The sequence below is a fragment of the Linepithema humile genome, chromosome 5 (assembly GCF_040581485.1).
Source record: "Linepithema humile isolate Giens D197 chromosome 5, Lhum_UNIL_v1.0, whole genome shotgun sequence".
Taxonomy (NCBI): domain Eukaryota; kingdom Metazoa; phylum Arthropoda; class Insecta; order Hymenoptera; family Formicidae; genus Linepithema; species Linepithema humile.
The window spans coordinates 25,959,261-25,969,679 of record NC_090132.1 but is presented as its reverse complement, the minus strand read 5'-3'; the positions used below and the strand labels follow the sequence as shown (position 1 = coordinate 25,969,679).

At 35.6% G+C, this 10,419-nt stretch overlaps 1 protein-coding gene across 2 annotated transcripts; it reads right to left on the bottom strand.

Moving 5' to 3' along the window:
* Positions 1-10,357, bottom strand: Asx (Additional sex combs). Of its 2 annotated transcripts, XM_012366906.2 has the most exons (8): positions 9,581-10,357; positions 8,461-8,720; positions 7,224-8,348; positions 6,591-6,872; positions 5,506-6,414; positions 5,045-5,281; positions 4,626-4,669; positions 4,064-4,146 (listed from the first exon to the last, which is right to left on the bottom strand). In XM_012366906.2, exons 1-7 carry the CDS (start codon positions 9,906-9,908, stop codon positions 4,664-4,666), a joined length of 3,147 nt encoding a protein of 1,048 aa, XP_012222329.1. In that variant the 5' UTR covers positions 9,909-10,357; the 3' UTR covers positions 4,064-4,146; positions 4,626-4,663. The 2 variants fall into 2 exon arrangements, with proteins under 2 accessions (XP_012222321.1, XP_012222329.1); XM_012366898.2 differs by lacking the exon at positions 4,626-4,669 and having other exon boundaries at positions 1-4,146.
* Positions 10,358-10,419: the final 62 nt, after the last annotated feature.

Below are 10,419 nucleotides of genomic sequence, written 5' to 3'. Positions count from 1 at the left end.
TTAAACGTATATTACTTTATTTACATTTGAGCGACGGATACAGAGTAACTTCTATCGGATTGCAATAATACTAATTACTACTATTACTGATAAAAAATAAACGTCATAATCACGATGACATGATATATAATCGATATCGGTAAGTAACATGATTAAAAATATTTAAGAGAAGTATGACACAATGCAATGCGTATTTCTTAACTTCGTTAAGCATACGTTAATGGCTAAGGCAATAACACGCTAAGTCGCACAGAATAAATTTCACAGGGGAATAACAGAACAAAACTCCTTATTCCTTCACGTATTAATTTGTGTAATATGATTAAATGGCAACAAAATTAAGTCTGAAAAAATGTATATATATATATATAAACTTAAAAATGATGCGCTTTTCATCGTGCGACTTAGAATATTATTGCGTCAAAACCTGTAACCGTTTAAAATCTTCATATGATCGTAACAATGATAGAAGAAGGTCTAATTATAATTGTATACACATCGAGGGGGTGTGAGATAGAATGAATATAATGTACATAATAAGTATTCTAATGTTATAACTGCACACCGTAATTTGTTTGAGTTCAGTCACGTTTTTTTTTCGGTCTTGTTCTGCTTTTTATTTACCTAGTGAATATATTTTTCCAATAACACAAAATGTAAGTAATATTTTACATTTCTACATATACATGTTTGCTAGCACAAACTGGCAATTTGTTAAAAAAACGAATATTGATTAAATCTACAACCTATGCATATTTAGATTTTATGCAAATAAAATAATTAATTAAACGTGTCGGGTGATTAATTATCACACAAGTCATATTAAAATAATGTTTCTTTTTTATTTAAAACCACGCTTTAATTCTTCGAAAATATCCTCAATAGAAAATTTTGGTCAATTTTTTATTATGTTAAAAAAGAAAGAGAAAAAATAAAAAAAAAGATTGAAAAAACACATTATGTAAAACCGAGAACAAAAATTTAAATCTAAAAATTTCTACTGTAAACTGAAATATTAGTTTGTAAGTTCGTTAAGTTTCAGCGATACAATTTTTGTCTGGAAACTCCGACATATATTAACGATACATATGAAATGTGTAAATATCTTTAATATATGAGAGTTCACAGAGCATTATCAACAATTTTGATTGTGAATTGTTGAGAGAGTAAATGATTAAAAATTCAACATCATCAACTAACTGCAACTGTTTGAAAATAGCATTGTGCTCTTGCATTTTCAAGATATGATATTTCTTTCCTCTTTCTTCCTCTCTTTGTAATATTAATAATATTCAAACCGATATATATAATGCGACCCCCCCCGTGCATACTATATACTCATTTAATCAAATACTAAAATAATATTTAATTAATATAAGTATATCAAAATAATTAATACACGTATATAAAAATGATACATTTTATTTGTGTTTATTAAATCTTCTGCTCTTGAAAAATATGCAGGAAATTTGCTAGAAAATTTGAAAGAAAATTATTAACCATAATTTTTCACGTTGAAATCTTGGTGATTAAATCTCAAATTGAAGAACCTAATTAAAAAAATCCATTTGATAAGATTCTATGATCTATTTTTGTAATGTAATTAAATTTTTTAAGGTTTATTAGGGCCTTAACATCATAATAGCTGCCATTCTTTTTAATTTAGCATTCAACATATGAGATCCGGATATTAGAGATTCAAAGCATCTGAAATACCTCGTACATTGTAATTAAATTAAAAATTTAGCATCGAACATCGGCATGTGCCTGATTGCAAATATTAATGCTGGCAAGTAACATCGATCGTGTACGTCAGTTTGACAAAAATAATGGATGTATCTCATTAGTAATATAAATGTTCTTTATATAATCTTTATATAAAAAAATTAGATTTATAAATTATGTTTATATAAAGAAAGCATTTCTAAATAAATCAGGGAGAAATAAAAATGATCGAAATGAATTAGACCGTGGTATGCGTTTGTCAGCAATGATCAGGTGTACAGTCATAGCATGTAATACAACATATGTTTATAGTTCAAGTTAGAAATAGTATAATCATCTCATCAGGACTTCCAAAAACAAAGTCCCTAGTCGTTTCCTAAAAAGATCATTACTGTAATGCTAGAATACTTTCAAATATTCTACAAATGGCTCTCGTTAACTTGAACCAAAACATATAACCGAAATCATGCCGATGATGAAATCATGATTTCTCGATAAATCATTCCTCGGTCTAATCAAAGAGTTAATTAGAATATTAATTGTAACCAAGTGACATAAAATCGAACAATACAGGCTACATATGTATATCTATGTTATAGCTATGAATATTCAGTTATCTCTCCTATTATTTGCAATAAGTCGTTAATCTTAATTATTCATTTTCATGATAAATTACTGTTCCTGTACACAATGTCCGACAATATTAGCTTGACATACAACATGTACTAATACATGTGCAAAAGGTAGTCTGAGCTATATTAAGATTCAAAGAGTTCAATGGTGTTTCTATATTCCAAAGGAATGATTAAAAGAGAGCATGTACAAAGGATTTGTCGTTTAGCTTCGAGATCAACATGTACAGGAATATCCTCTACGCAGCTATAATAAAAATAAATTCGTGTTAATAAATAAATAACAAACATACATATTACAGAGTGTGATGTTTAGTGGAAGACTGTATTAAGAGTCGGTATATAAGAGATTTATGTCTTAAACTTTTAAGCAAGGGTTCCAAGAATACAGTTGAAATATTGGAATTAGATGGAATTATACATTCCACATATTGCAATAACATGATATAATTATGAATGAAGAATGGTTTCTGTAATAATCATGAATATGAAGTGGCAATAAAAAATATAAAAACTAAAAAAATATGAAATCATTATCAATAAATAAATGTAAAAATGACATAAGTAGATATACTGTAGACTAGAGTTTAACGATTTTAGTAAAAAGCTTTGCAGAAAGTATCTCCAACATTTTGCTTGTAATCAGATATATTAAATATACTTTTATTTACATCTTGTAAATATAAATAATATATCAATTTATTCAATGATATTGTATCAAAAAGATAACAAAATTTTGATTAGTAAATTCATATATTAATTAGGAAAATTGCTGCAATTATTATAATAAAATTATTATGATAAAAAAATAAATGAATGTAAAATCCATTTAGAAATGTGTATAATTTATTTGTTAGCAATGCATTAGAGATACTCACCAATTTTTAATAAAACAGTGATAGGCAAGACAACAGAATAATATAAAATAAAGATTTATATCTTATCTATTGTACAGCATAGCTAATTGAATATTTCAATACCTACAACTGTATCCTTTATCACCCTTATCCTGCAATAACTTCCGTTAATATAAGAGTGCTAGACATAATTTTCAGATTAAATAATTTTATGCGAACTTAGTCAAGTAGATAACATTTATTTAAAATTTACTAAAACAAGCTATGCTCAATACTACTGTCGTGGAAATTTGGCCTCCAATTTTTTTCATCACATTTTGTCGCACAATTTTGTTCGCATTTCTAAACACATTACCAAAATTCTCTGCAAGGGACCTTACAATATTGTGTTACAGTAAATTTCTGAATACATTAACATGTTTAGATATTTTCCTGACGATCCACCGACCGAATGTCGAGCACTCTTATCTTATAACGGATTGAAATTTATACACGTATGGTTGGATGAAGAATGATTAACGTATGAGGCAGGTAGCACAGATACGTTGAGGCCCGATGCAATCATCATGGCAGAAGGCACCACACTGCCGACAAATTACCATGGCTCCACGCATATTACATTCACAGGGTGGTGGAGGATCGCCGCCAATTATCATACCGGGTGCACCGGGTTCCGCGCCGCCCGTCACTCTACTATCCGCGCCTCTCGCTTTCAGGGTAACCGCCTGGTGAGAACCCTCCCCGGCGCTCGCCGGTCTCCCTCGCACCAAATGGACCCCAACGCCCATCCCTGCGATCTGCGGCGGTACTGGAGGAGCGGATGACGCTCTTGGCGCACTGTCTCCGACTCCCGTTCTTTGTACAAGTATGTATTGCCCGAGACCGTTGCTGGTGGTGGAACCAAGCTGCGCTATAGGAGTGCTTTCTGTAACCTACAAAGCATCGAAAATGTGAGTGATAAAATCGCTACCGTCAAATTTCACAGAAATTCACCCCCTTTAAAAGTTGACCGCTCTTTATTGCAGACCAGTTGAAACTCTGTAAACACTATTTCTCTCTTGTTTTACTTCTCAGCACTATTGCAATGAAAATGAGAGAATTTATAATATGAATGTTCGTTCGGTCAACTTTAAAAGGATTCGATTGCACGAACGTTTAATGCAACTTGAACTGATGTTTCACATTCAAGTTAATTTTGTCCACGAAGGTACAAGTTACATTTCAATTATAATATGGCAAGTCCGTCTAATTTTGTAAAAAAAAATACATCTGTTCATCCTCGTTAATATAAATGAATACATTTTGGTAGCATTATACGTCGCTATGTTGTTGCGTCTGACAAGTAAAGTCACACTATCTCTACTGCATTTAGAAACCCAAAACTAATGTAAAGATTTGTTTATTTAGGTACCTGTATGATACAGAGATCATCACAAGCGACCCGCAAGATTAGCACTGTACACACAAAAAAAGGATAAAATAGTATGCACATACGTCCAAGTGTCCAGTACATTTCATATAAGAGAAACATTAAAAGTCAAAGTGTCAAATTAAAGATATATATTTATATTTATAGCAAAAACTGTGTATTTTAATTATTTGTCTTCTTTGCCTCTAAAAAATTTATTGTAATTTTATTCAAATTTTATAGAATTTTATCATACTTTCTTCTAAGCGTATTGCATAAAATTTACCGGCATTTTACTTGTACATCTCTCATAAAATTGTCAGTTTCACAGGAAGATTAACATACTTTACCCTTAAATTATACGTGTCGCGTACGGCAGAGAATAAAATCTAAGTAGTTCAAAATGTAATTTAATAACGTACCTCCGTTGATGTAGCCTGACGCGCTGTAGGGAATACATGTCTCAGCATGACGGCTTGCGTCTTATTTTGAGCTTGTTTATTTTGTATCGCTTGCTGCGTTTTCTGAGGTTTGACTGTCGTCAGGGTGCGTCCGCCAGATTTACTAGTTGTAAATGCACCATCTCCTTTAGCGAGCAAACTAGGTGGTGGCTTTAAATGGGCTTTCAATTGATCTCTATTCGGTGAGCTTTGTATGACCTAAAGTAATATCAGCGTTTCTTCGTAACACGAATCGCACACACCGATAATTTATATATTTTTATAGCAATACTCTTCTAAATTTAAATAACGCTTATTTAATTAAAATTAAATAATATTAAATAATATGTTTGATATATTATGTAATATTAAATAACGAAATTAAATAATGTAATTTTACGAATTTTATATATAATTCCAGATTGCATATTGAATTAATTTACCGCTTGACATATCTGATAACTGCGCTCCAAATTGACAGCACCCGGAGGTTCTTTCGTAGAACTTCTCGATCTACCTCCACCTTGTTCTTTATTACTGCTCCGTGAGCCTCTTTGGCTGCCTTGATTCGATACACGTGATGGTCGCGATGAGACAGTTATGGATGGTCCAGCATATTGTTGTTGTTGTTGTTGTTGCTGCTGCTGCTGCTGCTGCTGCTGCTGCTGTTGTTGTTGCTGCTGCTGCTGCTGCGGTTGCTGTTGATGCACAGCCGCTGCAATTTGTCGGGCAGACGTTGTAGTTTGGTGTTGAATAACGATCGCGTTCTGCGCGCGATTCTGAGGCTGCACTCCCATTGCAGTCGGGAGAGCATTTTGCACTTGACCCTGCGTCGCGATGGTGTTCTGATTCACGTTATTACGTGCATTGCCGTTTTGAGCACTTAGTTGAGTGTTGGTATCCTGCGTTCGTATCATGTTAACCTGAGGGGCGGCGCTTGGCTGGGGCTGAAGTTGGGCCGAGATCGCGGGCGAGTTGTTTGTCAGCGAGGATGCCGTCTCCTGCTCCGGACTGAAGTTGGTCTGCACGAATCTGATGGACTGCAGCTGCGGAAACGCGATAATCGGCGGACTCTGCGACTGCAAGCTCTTCATCACGCAACTGTTTCCCGGCGTGCCGATGGCTAAGCCGTCCGATTGAAACGCGGCTCCTTGAACAACCGGCAACTGAATACAGTTGACGGATTCTACATTAGTATCCGCGTTAATAAATTGCTGCGAACCACTCGTAGAGTCGGTCGTCGTCGAGGTTTCGCTGCACTCATCCTGCGTTGTTACTGTGATATTAGCCGCTACAGATCCGTCGAGCGCAGCTGCCACCAAAGGCCAGGGTACCTGCAGCTCCTCTTGCGCCTTTGCACAAAGATAAAGAATATAAATATAAAATTTCGAAATATGAACGAGAACGATAAGTAAGATTAAATCATCTTAATCTTAGATTTCGCGTGGCATACGCAGCGCGATATCTCATTTACTTTACTTACACTCGTCTTCAGTTGATCAAAACGCTCGATAAATAATATGCTTACCCTGTTATTGTTGTTACTGATATTGTTAACAGTCGGATCCACCGTCCAGCTGCATTCTAGCATTTCAGAGCAGACATAATTATTCGCCTCCCGAAGAGCTTCATCTTCGTTACCGGCATTTATGTCTGTTTCCCTAGTGTCTTCAGTTTGTCCGGATACAACTTGCGACTCCGTTACTTCCGCATTGGTCGAAGCCATTTCCATTCCCTCAAGAATGGGGTATATTATCTCTTCCGGACATCCCGAAATCTCTTCATACATTTCGCGCATTTCTCCCCGTACCTGAAATATAATTAATGCCATTGTCAGTAACAAAGGCAATGTCTATTTCTGTGCGTTCGCTGTCTCAATATGGTTTCAGTACGGATTCACATATTATTTTAATGGTCTACCGTCCGAACATCGACCGAACTCGACGCTCAATCGGGCAAAGAATCACGATCGAGTCGTTCGGGAATCTAAACGATCGACAACGAAAGAAACAGTCCGAAAGTCATCGTGAGTAAAACGGACAAATAGACAGTTGCGTGATATCTTTTCTGAAAAGCTCTCGAGTTATTTATCGAACCGATTTCGCGCAAGACACATTTGCAATTTGTTGATAATTCACGATATACCAAAACTCTGACTTACCTCGAGTTCGTGAATACGCTGCAAAGTTTCGCTGTCAATTTCCATTTCTTCTGGAATGTGAGATTCGCTGTCCGCCGGATTCTCATGCGAAGCCTGTGTTACTTCAGTTTGATCGCTGTTCATCAGACTGGTGTCCTCCATGACGATATCCGCGGGCCTGACTTGATCTTGCGGCGATGAATTGTCAAGGATACTCGTGGTCTCGCAATCCGATATTTGATAAATTTGATCGTTAGATATTTGCGAGATCTGTTCTTTCGAGATTTGAGAAATTTGATCTATGGATGTTTGCGATATATATTCGTTGGATAACTGCGAAATTGAATCCGCGGACGTATGCGACGCGCGCTCTATCTGTTCATTAGATCTGGGCGACGAATTATCATCCGGCAATAACACAGTGTCTTCCTCCGACGCTTCTATTACATTATTTTCTACAGGTTGCAAATTCTTCTCGCCGGAGGAGAAATCCGTTTCTTCGTCGTAGATATTCGAGATGTTTTCTTGACAAACTTGCCTCGTAATGTCGCTAACTTCAGCTATATCCTGCTTCTCACAAATATCCGTGATCTTGTCAATTTCTTCGGCTTTACTTTCATGCATTTGAATATCTTCCGCCACATCTACAGAACTTATCTGCAGAGGATCGTCCAAGTGTTTCTCGTCAGTCAAGTGCTCCGGTAATGCATTATAATCCAAAGGCAGTAGATTTTGTTGCGCTTCTTCAGAATTAGCCAAATCGGAACTCTTTATACTGATTTCGGTCTTGCAGCTGGTGTCGACCTTATCTTCTGTCATCACGATAGGACAGACAGCATGTTCCGATGCAGGGATATCCACATTAGACTCCAGACGAAGTCTTAAACTCGAACGTGTCACTGCACCACTAGAACGTGACTCGGTGATATAATGGAGACTCGATTTGAGTTTAGGTTCTCGTTTTTCGCCCCATATCGGTTCGAAGTGTTTCACTTTCCATGGATCTAACTTATTCTTATCCCGCTCCGCTTCCATTTTCAGGCGTTGCTGATTTTCAGGAGTGAATTCTCCTTCGGCTAAACGTTTCCGCCATTCTAGACAAGCTCTTGCGAAGAATTCATTGTTTAATCCAGAGATAGCAGCATCCTGAAAATAACGTAACAAAATAGCACAAATTAAATCGTAGCATATATTTGAAATTTCTAAACAATTTTTGAATCGCACAGCGTAAAGAGTGCGAAGAAGTTATGAGAACTACCTGTCTATCTACAGCAGGTAGAAGTTGCGCAAGTTTCCGTTGATACAGTGGAGGTAAACCTTGAAATGTATGCCTATTTAATAGAGCACGTAAGCTTGTACTTGCTAATATGCTTGCTGGTGATTCCAAATCTACAAGACCAGCTTCTAATTGCGCAGTTGCTGACAATCTCTTTGTAGATCGTCTGCGACTTGACTTCAAACTAAATCCAGGTAAACTAGCCAAAACTTCTCTCATTGTGGCAGCAGGTTCTTCCGCTGCTATAATTGTGCAAAATATTTGAGAATTATTTTATTATCACATCAGTCGTAAGACATGAAACTGTATATTAAAATATCATTAGCTAATTATCTTTTTTCTAATTATTCCTGAAGAAGATAATTGTACAAAAACTAAATTATCTTATAAAATTATTAAATTAAATTAAGAAAATAAATATTAAGTTACAATTATATATTAGTTTTCATAAAAATTTCTATCATAAACAAAAAATATTTTAGCATTATAAATATATCTTTATAATTAGTATCTTTTTATATATAACTTGACAATAAAAAAATTTATTAAATCAAGGTAATATATGATGAATAAGTAAACACATGTATATCATCAAAAACTAAAATTTTATCTATCTTTTTACTTTGTACTAAATATCTTATTTCTACCCACTTATCTACACATTTTCTAGATAAAATACTGATAAATGAATCATTTATCAATTAGATATCATTGGGAAATGATATCAATTAAAGAAAGAATAGCTATGCTGTTCCAAATTCTGATTTACAGGACATATAGCTATAATACCAAAAAATTCTACAGAGTGAGTCGATAAGATATGAGTATTTTACGTGTCCAAGATCTCTTTCACGTGTTAATTCTAAAGCATTAACTATATGAATAACCATGTGCTTTTATGTATTTATCGCAACCGTGACAACATGGCCAAAATTAAATTGCATTTGTTTATCGTACCATTGGATAAAGGAAATGTTACAAATTCGCATCTTATAATTTAATAAATAACCTTTTAAAAAATTATCATATCTTACTGACTCACTCCGCACCGAATAAGAAACAAAATATAAGTAGAGTAAGTATGTTACAGTATCACAACTACCAGTATTGATGTGTTGCACATTATTAACTGGAGATGGTGGATCGTTTGGCGGCGGTGGTGGTAACGGTTTGACAACAATCCTAGGCAATGTGCGAGAATTGCCAGCCGCTATTGTCGTGTTCTTCCTACGCCGTTTGGCTTGCTGTCGTAAGGCATGTTTAATGACTTTCTTACTGTGTACCATGCTAGAGTAACCGGAGCACCCCGGGATAGTTTCGCACCCTTCACTTTTGCCAAGCTCTACATCTGTGTCCATGACAGTACCTACAGCTTTGACATCGTCAACAAGCGAAACGTCTGGGCACGCGGTGTAAGATTGCCGCGGCATAGCGTCAATTTGTACACTGATGCTTCCGTTCGTTGCATTCCATCCTCGCCCTGTACTCAGAGTTCACGAAAGTGTCCTAGTCGCCGAGATATAAACACAACATCTTTCTTCTCTTTCTTTCTCTCCCTCTTTCTTCAGTGGCAACCGAATGACATTCTCATCAAACCAGTCGAAATACACTACAAAAGATTTCGGGGAACGTTTACGTCATTTCGCTTGAGAGTTCATAAATTCACGAGACTGAATCCAACAATGAAATGTTACAACTCTCTCAAACGCATAACGAAGTAACATTCGAGAAAGTAAGAAAGCTTCCGCTTCTTTCGGCCATACTGTATTTACATATTTATGCCGCGGAAACGTCGTCGATGTAGATGTACGACTCGTTTCGAAGCAACACGGCATTTGCGACACACGATTGGTTTATTTTCTTGTACATATGCATTATGCGCATTTAGTGATCCAATAATATGACGTCTTATGCTGATCACGTCTCATGCCTTATTGGTTA

Coding starts and splice junctions, on each gene's coding strand:
- Asx (XM_012366898.2), bottom strand. CDS start 9,908: ATGCCGCGGCAATCTTACACCGCGTGCCCAGACGTTTCGCTTGTTGAC. Junction 8,721..9,580: donor TGTGCAACACATCAATACTG/GTAGTTGTGATA, acceptor GCACAATTATAG/CAGCGGAAGAACCTGCTGCC. Junction 6,415..6,590: donor TCAGTAACAACAATAACAGG/GTAAGCATATTA, acceptor CTTTGTGCAAAG/GCGCAAGAGGAGCTGCAGGT.